Below are 21,845 nucleotides of genomic sequence, written 5' to 3'. Positions count from 1 at the left end.
ACATAGTTACCGTGAAAATAGTGGAGGTGTCATGGCAGGATTACCTACATGGAATTCAACACTGACAGGTAGCAGAAGTGGCTGACAAGACAATCTGACCAATGTCTGGAAAAGGTAGGACTGAAAGACAGTACTGTGTCACTGATCATGGTAGTAAAAATACAAGAACTAAGCATTATGTTAATTGTAACAGGGGTGCCTTACACCACACAAGATGCAGACTGTACAAAGGAGTCTCTGAGAGTAACACTAACACAAGATGCCTGCAGGGAAAGCAAATATTAAGAGACCTGACCAAGTGGCAGAGACCATGTATAGAAACATATGTAAGAAATATAATCTGAACAACTTCAAATCTGTGTGTGTTATCAAAAAGGTTGTCCCAGTGGTGACTGGGGCACTTGTGGCAGAGACACAAATGCTGGGAGGTGTGGCTCCAACTGGAATAAAACCATCAATCTCATTTCAGAAGCGCTCAAGGCTAGAATCAGTGAAAATATTCTATCAGAGGCCGCTCTCTCTCTCTCTCTCTCTCTCTCTCTCTCTCTCTCTCTCTCTCTCTCTCTCTCTCTCTCTCTCTGTCTCTCTTTCGCTTTCTCTATCTATCTATCTATCTATCTATCTATCTATCTATCTATCTATCTATCTATCTATCTATCTATCTATCTATATATGTGTGTGTGTGTGTGTGTGTGTGTGTAAATATATAGTAGCTGGAGTAAGAGTGGCTGGTGTTTCAAAGCATAGTCTGTGGCTAACACAGGGTGTTCATCATTGGTTGAGTGTTCTGTACAGAGGGAGCAGTGATGTTCCACACCAATTTCTTGTTAGTCCTTTGTAAGTCTTTCTTTGTCATCACATTATTTTCTTGTTCCTGGTTTCTTTATCTTTATCTAACAGAGAAAAATAAACTCAGAAGAAACAGCTTTGAGGTTTTAAACTTGGGAACTGTCTGTGGTGTATTTAATGATGTTATTTTTAGTGTATTAATTTTAGTGCATTCTGTTTTACTGCACTGTTCTCTCCTTTTTCCACAAATGCGTGCACACACACACACACACACACACACACACACATGACATGTCATGAAACAGTACAGTGTTATTCCTGTAGTTCAAGCCACTGAGAGCCTCAATCTTCACATGCAGCAAGTGCCATGGCTGCACATTCATGGAGAAAACCTTTCTGTTTATTGATCACTGCACTGTGTGTGTGTGTGTGTGTGTGTGTGTGTGTGTGTGTGTGTGTGTGTGTGTGTGTGTGTGTGTGTGTGCGTGCGTGCCATCATGAGGACTATGTCAGATTGCTGAAATCAGGAGAAATTAAACATGAGAATTTGGCTCCTAAAAAAATCTTCAATACGCCACAAATGTTCGCTGTTACTGTCCACACCAACACACCTCACGGACAATCGCAGAAAGTCTCGGAAAAGAAGAGTGTGGAAAGAGTTTTAGTAGACGGGATGATCTCCAGCGACACCATCGCATTCGTACAGAGAGAAGCCGTATCAGTGCTCAGAGTGTGGGAAGAGTATTGGTATAAGGTTGGCTGGACATGTCACTTGATCCAAAAACGACGTTGATAAGAGGTCTTCCCAATTAGCAAACGAACTCTGTATTACGTTTCCCAGAAGCAAACCGTACACATCGTGCCGACGTCGGCTAGACGTGCTATGAGAGCACTTTTGACGATTTGGATTCGCCTTGCACAATTTCTGAACACTGAGGAAAACAATAACACTTAGATGGGTTTATATAATATATTTGACGGAATTAACACTAAAAGCAAAATTAAATGTTACACAATACAATAGCCATAATACAACAGCAGAGACGACAATGGACCACTTGGAGATTTTAATTCGCATTTCATATTTTTCTTGGAGAAGGCGCTGCACTAGACGGGAGACTCATCCCGTGCATCGCTTCTCCAAGGTCCTTATATGAAGTATACTTGTTTTTTGTCCATTTTGTGAGTGTTTTCATGTGACCATGGAGAATAAAGAGCTCTTTAGCTCGACCTTGCCTCCCACTTCCTCTGTGACGTCGCTACCCTCACAGAAATACGCTTTTAAATAAAATAAAACTGAAACGTTTTCTGATGAGAAAGAGAAAGTATAGCATGAAAGTATAGATGAAGAACTATATCCAAATATCCAGTTTTTCGGGAGCTTGGAAGAACAAATCATAATCACGATTCAAACGTCCTGTGACAATATACATCAGCGGTTATGCAGCGTTTGTTTGTCACGAATGGCCACCCTCCTCACGTCCCTGATGTCACCGTTTCCCGGTCTTCCTGCGCTGCCTGGTTCCATGCCTTAGTTTCGTTTTCTCCGCCCCCGTCTGTTCCCCTATTCCACTCCTTGTTTTACTTTCCGCTGTTCCCATGTTCACCTCTATCTGTTTAGTGTCTGATTGTCTTGGATATTTAAGCCCTGTGGGTTTGTCTTCTACGCGTTGGTAATTGTGGTAAGGGACGTCTTTCTGTCAGGTTTGCCTTATTCTTGTTTTACTGTCGTCGTCATTGCTTTTTTTGTGTACTTCAGCTGTGTTAGATTACCCTTAGCAACCCTTATTCTCTGTTTGTTTTACCTTTCGTGTTTCCTCATGAAATAAACCGCCTCCTGCATTTTGCATTCTACCTTTTGCCTTGTTCCTGTTGGAAGCGTAACATGAGTTCAGTTATTGGAGCCGGTCCGAACCTCCTTGGGACTCCACGCAATTCAACATTCTTGTTAGAGGTAACATGCGTCTCGACTTGGTGGCCAACCAGAGTAGTCGGCTGCAGTCCAGAGCGGAGCAGAGAGCCGCCAAACCGTATTTTACTTGCAGTACCCAACGTCAGCAGGTAGCCGTAGAGCTGTAGATTTAATAGCGAAGACAGTTTGTGTAATTGATGAGAACGAGGTAGGGGTGTAGGACGGCCCCTATCTAAAATAGGTGAGTTCTCTCTGGCGTATGACCGGCCAACCGTGACAATCACATTGATCTTGTTCATAAATTTATTAATCACCACGCTCACACTGAATTACGTTTTTACTATAATGAAACTTGGTGAATAATAAAATGCTGCGTTTTTATCGCCTTCCAGAAATATAAAGCAGAGTCCATGAGGTCGCACTCGCTGTACCTGCCACTAAAGTTGGACTACAGAGAACAATCTGATCTCTTCTTTTCCACATGTGATGGCGCATTGGTTTCCTTTCCCATTGGAGCCAAGTTAACTATACCGAGTAAGCTAAACTACTCTCAACCCGCACACTTTCGTTCATTTGTCCCAAAGAAAGTGAATAAACACCGCTGTCACCAACTGAGCTTCACCAGGGTTCGCCTAATAAACTTGATATTTAATGAAAAAAGAAATGGACACAGTAGAAAGAAGTGAATACAATGAACTCAGCTTTTACTTCTCCAAATCTTTTTACAGCGCTTCTCCACCCCACAGGGACATTACTGAACATGAATCGTCAGTAACACAGTCTGTATAAAACTCGAAGCATCTCTGAAGCTACAAAAACAAAGACATGAGATCGGTAAGCAGGGAGATCGTGACCCCAGCGGGAATTCTGGCATTCTTAAACATTTTTTTTTCCAGTACTTGTTGCACATGCACATATCATTTATACCATTTGTCTTAATTAAAATTAAGAGCTGCCTTATGTTGCTTTAAAATTTTACCTGTGTAAGTGCTGATTGTTTGCTTTCGTTTATAACTGATGTACTTCTACCTTGTCTTCAATCTAATATACCAGTGAAGAAGCTACATTAATTATAATTTACGTGAAAGACACTATTCCTGCATTGTTACCAATTTCCAGAATACTTTGTAATTTGCTGTATAATTTGTATATGTTTCTTTTAGATGAACCATGTGAATCTTACAAATCAGGAAAGATTCTGTTGATCCTGATCATGTGCCTGTAATTACAAATCTCTTCCTCTAGATGGCAGTGTATTAAATGGTATGTGTGATGCAGAAAAGCTTAGCGCAGGAGTGAGGCTGCTGTCCAAGGTACTGATACTAACATGGTCTGTCTTGCCTCAAAATTGTGTCTTCCTGATGACATGTACACAGCCTTGGATTCTTATTCCAGCTCTCCTGAGTACAACACGCTACCAGTGAGGTACACACAATAAATCAAATTACCTTTACAGACAAAGGAAATAACTTGATCTTTACTGAAAATATACATTCAATATACCTCAAAGTTGTTTTTGTAATCCAGTTCATAATTGTAACATCATAATGGCTACAATCCTTTAAGCATGTTTTGATGCTTTTACAGGCTTTGAAGCATGATCTGATGTGTGTGGTGTAAAGCTTTGGAGTTAGTCCTATTTAAGTTACACTCCAACCCCGATTAGCGGGAAGTTTTGGAATTGGTAGCGAGAAGCCTGTGACGCATGTGGAGGAGACGCGAGTCAGACTCGACTCAACTCGGTTTTGCAGTAATATTGCCGGTTTATTCATTACGTGACAGGCTTGCTCTTGGAATCTTGTAGACAGTTCATACATGAACTGTAGAAACATCCAAAGCTGATAAACGTGTTACTAGAGAAGTAAAAAATAAGGACAAAAATAAGAATTTGGTCCAGTGATGTCCATGCACAGTACAATCCAAAAAACCTCCTCTGCGTGGCATACATACACATGCTGTAATGTAGCTGGCCCGAGTGCCACAGGGCGCAGGGCCGGATGTTTATTAACATTAAACACATATGACACAGATGGAACTCGCGCATAACACTTACAGTAAATGGTAATACAACCCAATATATATTGATAATTTTATTTAGAGATATATATATATATATATATATATATATATATCAAATAAATGTCATCAAAGCTATTTATAAGCTTTTATAAATGTTAAAGAATCACTTTTAAAAATAATGTATATATTTTTTTACAATCGGGCCTTACACCTGCATCTTTTTCATTTAGTATTTGTACATGCATGTCTGAAAAACATTTGTAACAACATTGTTTAAAAAATATTTCTCTACAACTAAAATAAAATTACACTGAGCTAAAACATGTGATAACAGGTAAATGAAATACTATTTTTGTATCCATGACTGACAAGATTGTTTTATATTTTAGTAACAATAATGTTCACCAGTCAGTTAAACAGAAGCAGAAATGTGGTGAACTCAGCTGTGTTGTGTGCTATTGTGTGTCTGCGCAGGGTTTTTTAATGATGTCACACAACTCCTCCTCTAACTCTTACTCTCATCACTCTGTTCATCACTCTCGGTAAGTCTGGACCCAATCACACCTTTTAAAAAGAAACTGCTCAATGATGCCTCAACATGATTACATTAATGCATCATCTTTTCATAACTGAATGCATTGTTCACATTCAATGAAGTCCATTTCCATTGGTTGCCAAATCCCCCCACATGCCCCTCTCCACCACTGCAGTGCTCACTGAGTGGTTCGTGGTTTTTCTCACATTTAGGTCAGTGTTCTTTTAGGAGTAGAGGGCTGCAAGGACAGAGAAGCAGTAAGTTAGTAAGTTACGTTAACCTGTGATCTCTTATATGGATCATATTTTACAGGGGCTTCTGGAAACAAATGGACTATGAAATACAGCAAAGAGACAATATGTGCTTTAAAAGGGTCCACTGTGTTTAAGAATGGCTCTTATACACACCCAGACCATCTTACAGTGACAGAAGCCTTTTGGTATATAGACCCAGTTAAGTATGTGGAACCAGTTTCTCTGCTTGATCTTCCTGAGTATTCAGGAAGGGTCTAGTAACACTTCTCCCTCTGATTGACTAATGTGTTGAAGGAGGATGAACACCATTACTGCTACAGAATCCAAACACGCACAGAGAAATGGGTGGGTATTCCTGGAATACAGCTGAAATTTACAGGTACGTTTAATCACCACATTATCCTGCTAACAACACAAGCTATCATGTCACTTTAATCTTCATGGTATCATAGTGATTTATAGTGACATATTCATGTAGCTCCATCAGAGGTTTTATTCCACTGCAACATCAGGGTTTTTCAGCTCCTGTCCTGGTCTAGAGCTGCACTGCTGGTGTTTTCTCTGCTTTGACACATCTGATGATCTCTTTGAATTGGACCTCCATGTAGACACCTCTCAAGCAGTAATAGAGGGACACACCACTGTTCTGATATGTACAACCACCTGCAGTCTGACAGTCTAACATTCATCTGGTACAAAAATGGACATCCTTTATCCTCCAGTACAAACCCACTCCACCTGCAGCCAGTCAGCAGTGAGGATGCAGGCAGTTATAGGTTTGGATGCAGGCAGTTATAGGTTTGCTGTAACAGGATATGAACATCTCCCCTCTCCTGCTCAAACTCTCACGGTCAGATGCAAGTCATTTATTTATTAAAAGCTAAATCAAATTACCTTTAGGACTATACCTAAAGTTTATGTTCATGGCAAGGGCAAAGAGATTATTATTCCTTTCCCAATACGATGCCAGTCTGATGTTACTGACCCAGAAGTGACCCACATCCTGAAATTATTGTAGTAATCTCGGATCAGATCCTTGATCTTACTGGGAACATGGTGGCGGTGAAGTGCTAGCTCAACCAGCTTGTGGTATGGACCCATAAACATTGGTCAGGTCCAACCACAACACAACTAGGCCACCTTTGCTCTCTTGAGCCTCTCTGATGAGCTGTGTAACTACCCCTGTGTGCTCCAAACATCCAGGAATCCCACCTTTGTGTACTGAGGTATCAATAAAGTTGTTCTTGAGGAGAAACTTGGTCAGTCTTCGTGAGACTAAAAAACGCCGTCCCTTCCACACTAAATAATGAAATTGAATGAAACGGGTTGATGTTTCTCGAGTTCTCCTCTTTTGGGATCCAACTCTTAGCACACCTCCACTGGTCAGTGACTCTCCCCCTTCGCCATATCTTCAAGATCCTCCATAAGTGCCGGAGAAGTTCAGGACAACACTTATAGACCAGGTAGGGTACACTGCTGGGGCCTGGAGTGGATGCTGAGTGACCTCTCTTAATCACTTCCTCCACCTCCTTCAGAATCGGCTCCCTCAGTTCGAACTCTGTTGTTGGGGGGCAGGGCTGATGAGAGCTTTGTTGGGCTCAAGCTCTTGCTCCCTCAACAGATCTCTCAGGGTGCTCAGGAGGAAACAATTTACTTCCTCTCTTGAATACTCTAGGTAGCCACTGTGTTTGCCTCCAAGCAGATTTTTTATCTTCTCAAAGGGATTGGCAATGAAGGTGGCTTGCTTCCTGGCTCTCTCTCTTCCCCACCTCCTATGCCAGTCTGCTCTGCATATGGTCATCAGTTTCTTCCTCAGAAAATTCTGCAGTTCTTCTAATGCCTGCTTCTTCTTATTAGATTTCTTGTACTGTTTCTTGAGGGTTCGAAGCTCCTGGCACAGTTGATGTAGTTTTCTGGCCCTGCGATTCATGCTATAGGTGGTGGGCTTGTTGTATGGTAGTCATTATTTGAAGTCGACTGTCTGCATCTCCTTTGGCCATAGCTTGAATGATGTTGGACACGTCCTTGTTAAACTGCAGCCACACACTCTGGTTACTGGCTGGGGGCCACTTTATCCGCTGCTGTGGAACTACTCTGCTTGGAATAGGAGACACAGGAGCATGGAGGGACTTGGCTCTGTGGGGTGACTCCTGGCCGGGCTCTTCCTGTGTCTCACCAGGTTCAGGACTTGTGCGTTGCACCTTGGTCTCCTGCACCAAACATTTCATTCTGGCCTGATGAATTCTGAGGCCATGTTGGTTCTTGCGCAGCTTTTCGCAAATGCATGTTACACTCGTGGCCAGTCCGTTTGCATGAGTTGTTAACCATTTATCAGTTCGATTAGAGATCTCATTCCCCCCCCCAATCTCAGGATCTCCTGGGGGTATCTCTCTTCAGGGCTTTCCGTAACTTGGTGGGGTCCTTTCTCACTAAATATACAGGCTGGGTTGCTAACCCTTCTTGTCCCCTGTGCCATCTTTCCGTGCCGTCAACTGTCTTTCCAGTAGTCACCAACGTATTCTTGGTTGTCACCTAGCCTATTCCTAGGAGTCACTGGCTATGCCAGACTGTATTATGCTGAAGACAGTGGAGAATACACATGCCAATCCAGTAATGACCATAGACATGGGCCTCATTCAGTAACACTAAATGTTTTGTGTAAGTAACTGATGAAATAGTGGAGGACAGTTCAGTGACTCTGACCTGCAGCAGTGATGCCAACCCACCTGTGCAGAACTACACACCTGGTTTATAGAAGGAGGAACTTTATCTGTAGGATCTGGACAGAATTACAAAGTTCTACAGAATGGATTCTACTAGTGTGTAGCTCAGAATCCTCATGGAGCTGAGAATTAATCTACTGTGTCTGTCATAATAAAAGGTAATGAACAGATAAGTCAAATATGCTAATGATGCTGTTAATTTTTTATTATTATTATTATTATTATTATTTACCTAGCACCTATCTCCAACTCAAGGATACTTTACAGACAGATATCAGCTTTTGCAATGACTCGCAAACAGATGAGAAGCAGCAGCCAATGTGCACACAGCATATTCTCATCAGAATCTGCAGCCACCTGTGCGACTGCACGTTATGTAGGGTAGGTTAAGACCAAGACAGAGCAACAACCGTCACTGGACATACATGCACACATTCATACACATATACATATCTATATATACTTACACACTGGTCACATTCATACAGGACAATATAGAATATTTGCATATGATCAAGCCACTACCATATGAGCATCCCGATGTGTTCAGAATAGGCTCCCCCCAGTGGCCATACCCAGTGCTGCAGCCGTCCTGTGATGAGTCATGAGCTGTTAAGAGACGAGTTAGATGGTGGCTGATAAATTATGCATGACAGGTACAATCACTGGCAGTGACGGTACACATGAGTAAGAATCCATTAGTTTCTCCATTATTATAACTATATGTTTATAAACCATAACTATAACTATATAGTTATACCATTAGAACTGACAAACAGAATGACTGGCAGTTGCTATATTAGTATGAAGTTACTTAGGAAAAAATGTGCTAGAATGTAGTGTATTAGTGAGGAGGATTATTGATCTATTTAAATGCATGACTGCCAGTGTGTGTATGCGTGTCCATGTTTGTATGTGTGTCTATGTATGCATCATTGTGTGATTTGTATGTGTTTATGTATGCATCAGTATGTGGTTTGTATGTGTGTTCAAATTCTGCTGCAGCACACTTTCATTTGTACTCTCATTCTTCTTGCAGACACTGAGAAAACAATACAGAGACCATCGCCATAGTAATAAAGTCTACAGGAAACGTATGTCTACAGGAAACGTATGTATGTGTCTGTGTGCCTGTGTGTGTGTGTGAGAGAGAGAGAGAGAGAGATTGTTGGGTGAAATGGCTGAAGGTATGACAACCATATTTTATTGCCTGGATCTGGGTCAAAATGTAAAATTCCACATTTTTCAGTCAGGACTTTGAAATAACACAAATATCTAATTTTAATAACACAAATATCTCATTTTGAGGATTTGCCATATTGCTGTTTCGGTTGTAGAAATTTTAAAATGTATTTCCTTACCTCATACTGATGTAATTAAACATGGTTATTTGAAGATTTTTAGATTTGCATGAATAAATGTAAGATGCCCTGACCTTTTATGAAAGTAATCTGTTTTCTTTTTTTTTTTGTGCATGTATGTCTATGTAAGTTTTTTTAGGCTTATGACCTGGGATTATACTGAACTTCGATTTGGGTGTCATTGTCTCGCCACTCTCATATGTTCACTGTTGACTGAAGTTGTAGAGTTGTTTCTTATAGCCTGTGGTACCAGTATGAATGTTCTCATCATCTAGCTCAGTGTCAGCTTCTGGAGTCTGATTCTGGCTCACTGAGTTCTGGTTTCCAAATTGATCCCCCTTATAGTCAAACAAACTGTGGACTGATAACCGAGAACTTTTTAAAACACTAGGGTTAGAAACTTCATTTGGGGATCAGTATTTCTCAAAGCCAATTATTTCTAAACTAAATGAAGACATAATAACATTCTTCATATATCATGATATTTTTTATGACATGAATCTGTTAATCCCCTCATCACTCACCTGTCTTATTCCTGGATGACACCAAGACATCACCAAAGGCTCTAAAAGGGGGTGGGTACATATTGGATAAAAGAAAACAGGCCAATGAAAAAGATTCAGATATTCTGTTTTCATTCATTTTTTTGATTTTATACAGTGAATTTAACAAAATATATTGTCTAAAATCAGCTTTACAGTACACAGGTCTAGACCACACATGGGGTGTAAGAAAGTTACCTCAGGATTACCAAACTGAAGAGCTAAACTGTGTCTCTTGGGTCAAGGCTAGAGAGTAATGCTCACACAAACACATGAAGTATAGAAATGTGAAGACCACATTACATAATAAAATGTAATAAATGAATGTGTCATTAAGATCATACAGACTTAGGGTATAAGAAATCTATAAAAATGTGCCTGCAGCCTAGATGTCCAAGCAAATGTGTGTGATTTTACTGACAGTCTTACCCTTGTAATGTAAGGACAAAAACATAAGCATCCAAACCACAGACGTCATCAACAACACACAGTGAGACAGTGAGATGAAGCTGCCAAACTGTCAAAAGAAACATATGTCTTCTTTTACTCTTTTTCCTTAGTCACTGTTTTCAGTGTTTTTTCTGTTCCACAACAGAATGAAACTGAATGTGTTAATGAGTCTTGCAGTGCAACCTCCATGCACACAATACACTGGCCTGCTACCTCTTTCTTCACACAGCTTCCTGAACAAAACCATGGCAGGTTGTCCTCTGAGGCAGTTGAAAGAATGACTGACATATTCTACATGTTTTTTTTTGTTTGTTTGTTTTGTTTTGTTTTGTTTTTACTCTGTAACCATGGTGACAAAAACCACATCTGAGGCCTGTTGTTTTACATTACATTATGTGTCTGTTTGTAAGTGCATGTGTGGGAGGTTGTGCATATGAGTTCTGGGGTTCTGAATGTTCTTAAACTGGGAAAATAAAATAGTAGAACATTCTTACCAGAGTTTTGGTCATCGCATACCTGATATACTAATGTGAACAGAAACTAAGAGATGAAACGTCAGTCCAGAGAAATTTACTAGTTGAATGGTTATTTACAGAATACAGCATGTGTATGTTTGTGTGTGTGTACCTGTAGCATTGGTGGTGACAGATATTGAAATGTTTCTCACAAAACTGATTGTGGTTGGAGAAGGAGACTGAGAGGTTGAAGTAGCAAAGGTTTGTGGTGCTGTCCTAGAGAGAGAGAGAGAGAGAGAGAGAGAGAGAGAGAGGAGAAGTATGAAAAGACACTTCTGTAATTATTTATCAGGGTTTGTATCATCAGCCATTGTTAAAATGGTAGTTTCATCTTTATAAACTAAATGATCTCTATAATGTTAAAAGCTTACCATCTAAAACTTTAAGGATGACATCATTGTGTGTTAACAAAAATTATGTCCACCCCACACCAGTATTTACCAGAGTCTGCCCTCTCCAGTCGAGTGATAGTCACAGTGAAGTCTGTCCCTTCATCCATCAGGCTGTATCTCCCATTGGATGGCTTATCTGAGTCGACGACCTCCTATTACCTTGAGCCCACTTATGAATACACTTAAATGTGTTTGTCACTGCTTTGCTTCAAACACTGTAAGCTTCTGAAGGGGAGGAACAACTTACCTGAGAGAAAGAGACAGATACCAAGATGAATAATCTTCATCATTGTCTATAATATTTATTTGACAACTTTGTCCCCAGAGCTCTGACAGCCTCCTGCAGACCTGCTACAGCTCCTGACTGAAATGTGTGAAAGCAGAGCCATTGTGAGACATGATGAGACATGATGAGATGTGATGAGAAGCATCTTATTAGTTTTCAAACTCTCCACACATCATAAAAACCACACCCACACCCATCAACCCACCCATACATAGACACACACACACCCACACACACTCACCCTTAGGGGGTTTATAAGCACAGGTTTATTTCGCCATCTGCTGGACAAAAACTGGTTTGGCAGTTCGAAGACTTTATAGAACATAAATCTGAAAGTTGTTAACATTTTGTTGTCCTTGTTATTTCTTGCACTACATTACTTACATACGTGGTTTTTCTTTGTAAAATGTCAACATGTCTGTTTCTGCTGTCTGAGGTACTCACTAAGCACTTCTTCAGTTGGGACCAACATCCTGGTGTCCTGGATTTTGGTTGTTTCATCTTGCATAGTGGCTCTGACACTCACTAGTCCTCAGCCTCTTTCCCCTTAGTGTATAGTCTCAGAGTGATGGATTTGGACTGAAACCCTCTGTGCATTGTGAGGAGTTTCCTTGTTTTGATGTCAGTGGCTTTTATCTCCTCATTAGGCCAGCTAATTATGCCAGCGGGGTGTCTGATGACTGGTAGATCATTGGTGTTCATAGCTCAGATCTTGTTCCTCCTATTCAGCTGACTTCTCAGGACTGGCCTCACTCATACGTCCACACTTATCAGATCTGTATGACATTCCGATGTCGCTGTTGTATATCCTGAGATGTATTAGTGAGTCAATGTCTCTTTCACTTCTGGCATACAGCTTGATATCATCCATGTAGAGGATGTGGCTCTTGTTGATAATTTTGCTAAGGGGGCTGAGTCCTATGTAGAACAGCATGAGAGACAGGGCATCTCCTTAGTAGTCACTTGATGGTAACTCATGTTATTGGCATGTTATCAGTCGGTACTTGGATGGAATTGTTCCCTTTCTGGGGGCTCTTCAGGATCAGGAGTGTCTGGCCTTCAGTTAACCATTCAGGGTGGGTTCCATCCCTAAGCAGCTCATTCACACACACAAACAGACAAACACACACACACACACTTGCAGTCACATTAAATTGTGCTTAAAAGCCAAAACTATAGCCACTATGATGCTACAATTATGAATTGGATTACAAAAACAACCATGTATTTAGTTATATATTTTCAATCAATATCAAGTTCTTTGCTTTGTTTGTAAAGGTAATTTGATTTATTATATATATTCATAATTTTAGTAAAGTAAAAGTAATCTAAGTCACATTTAAACATTCATCAGCCACCATCACTACTAAACTTGTCAGTGTCTACCATTTTTTTCAAATGATGTGACTAGATTCAGTTGAATAGCTCCTCCCTTTCCATTTTGCATTGCATTATGGGACAATATTGTCCATCCAAACCATACACAGAAATGACTGCTTCTAAGTATGCAATTGGGATGCATCCATTAGAACCATCCAACTGTTAGAGACACTTGTAATGACAGCCTGCTCAAAACTATTTTGAAACATAGTGTGTCAGCAAGCTTCAGTTGCGTAATTTGATTTGATTTTATTACAGTAGTGGAACTAACATGACTGATCATGACTTACTGATCCTTATATTCTGAATTGCTCCTAATTTTCTGAAAATTGGTGGGGCGGGGGGTTAGATAATGAGAAATTTCAATTAAACTCTCAGTACTCACATTTAAACAGCAGTGAAACTGTTCTGCCAGTAAGTTTAAGCAATTAATTATTTTCCCACCAGAGGGTGCAAGGATGCATTCCTCTAGAGCAGAATGTCTGATTATCATCTCCCTCATAATGCAGGCTGCCCATTTACATCCTGCTCTCATTTGGTCTGAAAAACAGACCCATGAATTGAAGAGTAGGGATAACAGTGAAGTTTTGTTTTTTGTTTTTTTTGTAAGTAAAATGTAGTCCTTTGCTTGTATATAATGTGACACACACGAGCTATTTCTTTGAGCTTGTCTAAAGTGTTATTCACATTCTCACTTTGGCTCAGTGCTTCTTTCTGGAGGTCTGGGGTGGTGCAGTGTCATAGACTGAGGTTGTCTTTAGCTTTATTTGTACTTTGATGACAGCTCAAGGCTGACGGAGGATGGCAGCAGGTGACTACATTTAATATTTTTGAAATTCACTTTTCACAAATATGCATATTTCTTATTTTGCATTATCACAAGCTATAAATAAAAACTCACTGGAACATATTTTGCTGCCTGTTTGCCATGGCCTTCTTTCTCAACACCTGTTTAAAAACCACATGAGCATGCAACAAAGCTGCTTTAGCCAGGAAGGTCAAGCACTCCCTAAAAGAGGAAGGAAATAAATGTGTTAACCACATCTAGCTTTTTAGCTTTGTGCTGCCTCTGTTCTTATCATTTGATATTTGAACACTGGTGATCAGTCTTGTCACAGAACGGTAAGACTCTTTCTTTAGGTCACAACAGTATTAATGCAACATCAATAAAGATTAACAGAATGTAGATTAACAGAATAGAGATTTTGGTTTAATTTCCTAGAAAATGATTGTCTAATTATCAACTAATTTGCAGAACCAGTAGAAAATTACCATTGACAATTCTGTTATTCTAATGTCAGGCATTACCATCATCTGGGACCGTGCATGGTTGTTCTATGATTCTGTGATGGACTGCTGTTTCTTTACATTTTAAAAAATATTTTCAAATAGGATGGCTAAAGTAATTTGTGGTTAGAACACATGGTCTTGTTACTTAATTCTGTTGTGAAAATATTCATTGAGACCAAGATACATTCTAGTGTCCAGTCCTACTTTGCTAATAAAGTGATTTATCATTCTGGTGCAATGAAAGTACATAGTGGGGGGGAGGGGGTATTGTATACACCGTCCATCAAAATGATTTATAGCTTGTTTTTGATTGATTGACAGCTGTCAATCATGACACCCACTTACACCCAGAGCTCTACATGGTCTTGCACCTCCCTACCTAGCTGAACTCCTAAACTCATACTGCCCCACCCACTCCGCTCTTCTGATGCAGGTCTCCTCTCCAGCATGACACCATATGAGAATAGAGCTCCTAGTACAGACCTGAACAACAAGCTCTCACTACATACAGTTTGGCCACTTCAGTCTTCTACACTGATTAGGACATAACAAAACTTATTATTAATACAATATGTATCTGATTTATGACTGTGTAAATACATTTGTATGTAATTCTGAGATGAGGTGTTAAAATAGTTGAAGTTGTTTTTCTTTTGTTAAAGTTGGTAGAATGGTTTTGTGTTTTTATTTTTTATCACAATTGCTTTCACCTTTTTCATTTACAGTCTGGACAAGGATTCCTATAAATCCTTTTGTGATTCAATCTAGACTAAATTGCCCTCAAGGAATAAAACTCAATTGAAATGAGATGACAAGAGCCAAACTTCCTCAGTAATACAGTTGTCATCAGATCAGTCTGACTGATATTTGAAACAGTGTAAATAGAAGCAGAAATGTGATGCACTCAGCTGTGTTGTGTGCTGTTGTGTGTCTGTGCAGGTTTGTTTAATGATGTCACTCAGAACTCCTCTTCTAACTCTCACTCTCATCACTCTGTTCATGTCTCTGGGTAAGACTGCAATCTTCATCAAAAGTTTATTATATAAAGATTAATAAGTTAAAATATAAAGATTTTCTGACACAGTGTTCCCATTTAGTTAATTTACATTGGTTACCAAAGCCCCCACATCTCCCACACCACTGCTACAGAGCTTGTTGAGTGCTTTGTGGTTTTTCTCAAGTTTAGGGCAGTCTTAGATTAAGAGCACACTGTGGTAAGATTAAAATTCACAACCCCACTATAACTACAAAGTGCAGATATATTTTTGTTTGTTTTTCTCTTTATTCAACCTCATATATTATGTGACTGAGCGTTAAGTTGTTCAGAGTCACTAGTGTCCACTTCTCCCAAGCTCCTCCCCCACCCTGCTACAAGCTCTTCTCACTTTGTGGTTTAGCTCAGAATCAGCTCAGAGTTCTGCAGTAGCTGCTGGAGTTAGAGAGGAGAGAAGTGAAGCTGTAAGATAACTCCCACTCTCTTATGGGGCCCAGACTCTTCTGTTGACCTCTTGTATGCATTATATGTTTCAGTGGCTTTTGGAACAGAATGGAGTGTGAAGTACAAACAAACTGAAATATGTGCTTTAAAGGGGTCCACAGTGTTTATCAATGACAGTTACACATACCCAGCAGGGCTGGAAGTCAAAGAGGAATTTTGGGTTAAAGAGCCATTCGATAGAGAACAGGACACACCTGTATATTGCAGACCCACTAAGGACTCAGGCAGAGTGCAGTGTTATGTAGATAAACAGCAACATTTCTCCCTCAAACTGATTAATGTAACGAAGGAGGATGAACATGACTATCGCTTCAGAATCAAAACAAATGTAGCCAAACAAAAATGGCTGGGAGATCTTGTCAAGATCACTGTCACAGGTAGGTTACATATTGAATTCCCCATTTTCTAATTGTGATGCATAGTGTCCTTTACTCAGAGGAATATGAGTAGTGAAGTTTATTAATGCCTATTTTTAACTATGATGCACATTCTCACTTCATGCAAAGGCGTTTGAGTTTAATTAAGCTGATTATTGAGAGTTGTTAAACTGAATAAGGGTTACTCTGATATATTAGCTGTACTACTCAATTTGTACTACACACTTTGTTTCTCTCTTTTCTTTAAATAAAATCCAAGACAGTTTCATCACAGCAGAATAATTTTCTTAATTGCTTGAAGTTTCCCTGTATGATTTAAATTGTGATGGACTTCCAGTTGTTTCGTTTGATGATTCTCTCATTGTCTTAGAGCTCCTTGTTAAAACTCTTCTTGAAGTAATAGAGAGAGAAGCAGCAGTTCTGACGTGTACAACCAGCTGCAGTTTGACTGACAGTCCAACATTCATCTGGTACAAAAATGGACGTTGTTTATCCTCCAGTACAAACCCACTCCATCTGCAGCCAGTCAGCAGTGAGGATGCAGGCAGTTATATGTGTGCTGTAAGAGGATATGAACATCTCCCCTCTCCTGCTCAAACTCTCACTGTCAGATGTAAGTTTACATAGTTTAATTTTGCTTTCATACAATACTTCCAATATTTACATAAAATCAAATGTGAAACAAATGAATTACTGAATAAACATCCTAAGATCTTGCACTGCCAGTGAAATAATTTTATTACCTGCATAATAAAAGATAAATATTACATTTAAAGCAATAATGTCTACTAATAGATAATCCAAAGAATGTGTCAGTGTCCATCAGTCCCTCTGGTGAAATAGTGGAGGGCAGTTCAGTGACTCTGACCTGCAGCAGTGATGCCAACCCACCTGTGCAGAACTACAACTGGTTCAAAGAGAAAACATTATTAGGAAAAGAAAGCACACACATTATTCCTAATATCAGCTCTGAGGACAGTGGAGAATACAAGTGCAAGTCCATTAATGAACATGGATCAAAATACTCATCTCTAATACTGAATGTTATGTGTAAGTTAATGTTTACTTTGTACAGCTTGCAATTCTGTGTTTTGTAAAGTTACAGTAAAGAAAATACATTCTCTGATGATTAAATCATGCCATTGTTTCCTGGTTTTTAGATCCTCCAAAGAATGTATCAGTGTCCATCAGTCCCTCGGGTGAAATAGTGGAGGGTAGTTCAGTGACTCTGATCTGCAACAGTGATGCCAACCCATCTGTGCAGAACTTCAACTGGTTTAAAGAAGGAAGAACCTCACCTGTAGGATCTGGACAGAATTACAGAGTTCTACAGAGTGGATTCTACTATTGTGCAGCTCAGAACCATCATGGAGCTCAGAATTCATCTACTGTGTCTGTCTTAATAAAAGGTAACAATCAGAGAAATCAGAAATGTCCTAATAATGCAGTTAATGAATGAAAGTGTGTAGGACAGTTTATATATATTTATTTGCTTTACAGGGTAAACCTGATAGTTGTCATGTTATAGCCCCACCCCCTCCCCAAGTTTCTTGGTGTGTGTGTGTTCTTCTGTCTTGCCACGCCCTCTCATGTTGTCCACCTGTTCCGTGCTATGTGTAATCGTCTTCGATGTATATATGTCTCGTGTGTCGTAATATGTGTGTTGGTGTTTGAGATGTGCATAGCCTTAGAGCTTTGTCTTATGTTTTGCATGTTTTTAAAATAAAAGCATGTTTCATCGTGCCTCGTCCCCGCATTCTGCTTACCCTCACCACAATAGTCATGATACAAGAGACATGATATGATAGTTGTGATATGAAATTTCCATAGACTTGATTCAATGATTTGATTTTTGTTAATATATTTTGTTATTGCTGTTATGCATACGTGCATGTGTACGTGTGTGTGTGCATGTCTGGATCTCTCAGCAGGCTCTTCCATCATTCTTAATATAGCTGTCGGAGTAACAGTGTGTGGGCTCTCTGCTCTTCTTGTGCTGGCATTCTGGATGAGGTGAAGAAATTTGTGACCAACTTCCTTGAGTAGAACAGGTTTCAGCAATTAATTATGTCTGTGCTGGCAATATTTGATAGTTTGTGTTCTATGAGCAGGAGGAATAGGAGTAAGAGAAAGAAATACCACAGTGACTCTAAAAGGAGAGGGAGTGGAACAGCGCCAGGTTGTCGAGAGAGAGCGCTATCCAAGGTTCTGACTCTGCATAGTGAGGGACCTCCAATGGATATCTACATTGTAAATCTTCACTGCCTCTTCATAAAGCCACTGTAATGCCTACATCAAGGCCTGCTTCTGCTTCCTGTTTCCTACCTGCGTCTTCTCTGCAGAATGCTGACCCTGATTCTACGGATGATGCATACACAGCTCTTGAGTTGAAAGTCAGACCCTCTGATAATTTATATGATGTACTTGCTGTAAGTATCTTCAAAAACAAAATTAGTCTTGGTTGTTGTGGCTCTTGTAGCTCACCTGGTAGCACAGGTAGTGTGAGGTGTTAAAAACACTGAGGTGGTAGTTTTGATTCCCAGGCAACATTTGTTGTGTGGTTCCAACAAACATGTAATTCTAGACAAGAGTGTTTGCTGTGAATGCTTTACTTTCATATGTGCTTTTTATTGCCACCTTTACACAGACTGTTCACCCCTGTCCTGATGATTTGAACACAACCACCTGTCCTGTGTATGAGAACATCACAGTAAGTTCAAGCTGTTTCATTCCACTTGAAAAGGTTTTATTATACTTGAGAAAACTGAGGAAGTGAGTAAACTGGATAACACCACCCAGAACCTATTTAATTCCACACATTGATGGTTTATTTGGAACATGTCATGTTTGGTTACTAAAGAGAGGGATTACTATAATGCAGATCTTTCTCACATTGCATACAACACTGTCAAGAATTAGCTCACTTTATGCTTCTACGAAAAACCTTATTTATTAGAGACACAATATAGGTATACAAAAACAGCTCTTCTGTTGCCAAGCACAAATGTCTAACCATCATCTATCTATGGTCATTTACTGACTATATGAATGAACTTGATATTCTTTTAGGTGGCAGGCCACTAAAAGTCCAGCAGTGACACTGATACTGCTGTGTTTTGCATATGAACATGCCACTACCATATGAGCATCACCGCTGTGATCAAAATAGGCTGCCCCCCAGTGGCCATACCCAGTGCTGCAGCCATCCTGTGTAGTGTTGAGCTGTTAAGAGCTGAGTTAGATCGTGGCTGATAAATAGTGCATGACAGGTACAATCATTGGCAGTGACAGTGTACATTACTAAGAATTAGATCCTGCTGAGTTTCTCCATTATTATAACTATATGTTTATAAACCATAACTGTAACTATATGATTATACCATTAAAACTGACAAACAGAATGACTGACAAGTGCTATATCAGTATGAAGTTACTTAAGTTACTTAGGTGCTAGAATGAAGTGTATTAGTGAGGAGTATTACTGAACTATTTAAATGCATGGCTGCCAGTGTGTGTGTGTGTGTGTGTGTGTGTGTGTGTGTGTGTGTGTGTGTGTGTGTGTGTGTGTGTGTGTGTGTGTCCATGTGTGTCTGTGTATGGATTAGTGTTTGGTATGTATGTGTGTGTTTAAATTCTGCTCTAGCACACTTTCATTTGTACTCTCATTCTTCTTGCAGACTTTGAGAAAACAATACAGAGACCATAGCAATAAAAAGCAATAAACCATAAAACACAGTCTACATGAAAAATATATATATGTGTGTGTGTGTGTGTGTGTGTGTGTGTGTGTGTGTGTGAGAGAGAGAGAGATTGTTGGGTGAAATGGCTGAAGGTATGACTACCATATTTTATTGCATGGATCTGGGTCAAGATGTAAAATTCCACATTTTTCAGTCAGGACTTTTGAATAACACAAATATATAATTTTAATAACACAAATATCTAATTTTGAGGATTTGCCATATTGCTGTTTCTGTTGTAGAAATAAAAAAATGTATTTCCTTACCTAATACCGATGTAATTAAACATGATTATTTGAAGATTATGTTAAGATTTGCATGAATAAATGAAAGATGCCCTGACCTTTTATGAAAGTAATCTGTTTTTTTTTTTTTTTGTTGTTGTTTTTTTTTTTTTTTTTTGGGGGGGGGGTGTTTTTTTGTGTGCATGTGTCTTACCAGGTTTGCAACCTGGTATTATAGTGAACTTTGACTTGGGTTTCATTGTCTCACCACACTCATGTGTTCACTGAAGTTGACTGAAGTTGTAGAGGAAGGTGGAATCTCTGGGTGTAGAATCTCTCCGGCGGCCCGACCTGATGTCCTTTCACTTATAATCACCACAATGATCTCACAACATTGTCCAGCCGTACATCAGGCCCATCTGGTGCACAGCAGAAACACAACTGTGCAACACAAACAACTATCCGCACCAAGATATGATGAAGAGCACGCCAGCTACTTCATTTGCAGCTAAAGGTTTTTTTGTGTATGTGTATAACAGATATAATATATAATGTATAACAGCTGGTCCTGAGATAAAGCTGTGCTTCAGTCAATCAGTCATCACTGTAATGTATATATATTTTGTACATAAAATCTCATAGCAGTGAAAAGTTTCTCATAGTCTGTGGTACCAGTGTGAACATTCTCATAGTCTGTGGTACCAGTGGGCATATTCTCATTGTCTAGCTCAGTGTTAGCTTCTGGAGTCTGATTCTGGCTCACTGAGTTCTGGTTTCCAAATTGATCCCCCTCATAGTCAGACACCTCAAACTGTGGACAGATAACAGAGAAAACTTCTTAACACACTAGGGTTAGAGACTTCATTTGGGGATCAGTATTTCACAAAGCCAATTATTTATAAACTAAATGAAGACATAATAACATTCTTCATATATCATGATGTTTTTTTTATGACTTGAATATGTTATTGGCTAACCCCCTCGTCACTCATCTGTCCTCTTCCTGGATGACACCAGGACATCACCAAAGGCTCTAAAAGGGGGTGGGTACATACTGGATAAAAGAAAACAGGTCAATGAAAAAGATTCAGATATTCTGTTTTCATTCATTTTTGTTTTATACAGTGAATTTAACAAAATATATTGTCTAAAATCAGCTTCACAGTACACAGGTCTAGACCACACATGGGGTGTAAGGAAGAAGCCTCGGGATTACCAAACTGAAGAGCTAAACTGTGTCTCTTAGGTCAAGGCTAGAGAGTAATGCGCACACAAACACATGAAGTATAGAAATGTGAAGACCACATTACATAATAAAATGTGATGAATGAATGTGTCATTAAGATCAAACAGACTGAAATCTATAAAAATGTGCCTGCAGTCTAGATGTCCAAGCAAATGTGTGTGATTCTACAGAAAGTCTTACCCTTGTAATGTAAGGACAAAAACATAAGAATCCAAACCACAGACGTCATCAACAGGACACACAGTGAGACAGTGAGATGAAGCTGCCAAACTGTCAAAAGAAACACACGTCTTCTTTTACTCTTTTAATTTT

General features: G+C 39.5%; 1 protein-coding gene and 1 long non-coding RNA gene across 11 annotated transcripts; both read left to right on the top strand.

Annotated features, from left to right (window-relative positions):
- The first annotated feature begins 2,116 nt into the window (after positions 1 to 2,116).
- Positions 2,117 to 11,078, top strand: LOC118242626 (uncharacterized). Of its 10 annotated transcripts, none has more exons than XR_014118081.1 (9): positions 2,117 to 2,471; positions 2,669 to 2,942; positions 3,094 to 3,235; positions 3,430 to 3,535; positions 3,865 to 4,126; positions 5,195 to 5,262; positions 5,568 to 5,707; positions 5,804 to 5,888; positions 9,272 to 11,078. It is a non-coding gene; the product is annotated as an uncharacterized LOC118242626 (long non-coding RNA). The 10 variants fall into 10 exon arrangements; XR_014118079.1 differs by lacking the exon at positions 2,117 to 2,471 and having other exon boundaries at positions 2,480 to 2,942; positions 3,947 to 3,964; positions 4,078 to 4,126; XR_014118078.1 differs by lacking the exon at positions 2,117 to 2,471 and having other exon boundaries at positions 2,480 to 2,942; positions 3,865 to 3,964; positions 4,078 to 4,126.
- Positions 11,079 to 15,392: 4,314 nt separating this feature from the next.
- Positions 15,393 to 20,363, top strand: LOC118242658 (B-cell receptor CD22). The gene is made up of 10 exons (XM_081701574.1): positions 15,393 to 15,457; positions 15,979 to 16,323; positions 16,694 to 16,936; positions 17,119 to 17,373; positions 17,484 to 17,732; positions 18,252 to 18,336; positions 18,435 to 18,573; positions 18,666 to 18,752; positions 18,971 to 19,033; positions 20,001 to 20,363. Exons 1-10 carry the CDS (start codon positions 15,397 to 15,399, stop codon positions 20,043 to 20,045), a joined length of 1,572 nt encoding a protein of 523 aa, XP_081557700.1. The 5' UTR covers positions 15,393 to 15,396; the 3' UTR covers positions 20,046 to 20,363.
- Positions 20,364 to 21,845: the final 1,482 nt, after the last annotated feature.

Source organism: Electrophorus electricus, chromosome 18 (genome assembly GCF_041902795.1).
Source record: "Electrophorus electricus isolate QZ-2024a chromosome 18, ASM4190279v1, whole genome shotgun sequence".
NCBI classification, from domain to species: domain Eukaryota; kingdom Metazoa; phylum Chordata; class Actinopteri; order Gymnotiformes; family Gymnotidae; genus Electrophorus; species Electrophorus electricus.
The sequence above is the reverse complement of the archived record's forward strand: the minus strand, read 5'-3'. Positions and strand labels throughout refer to the sequence as shown.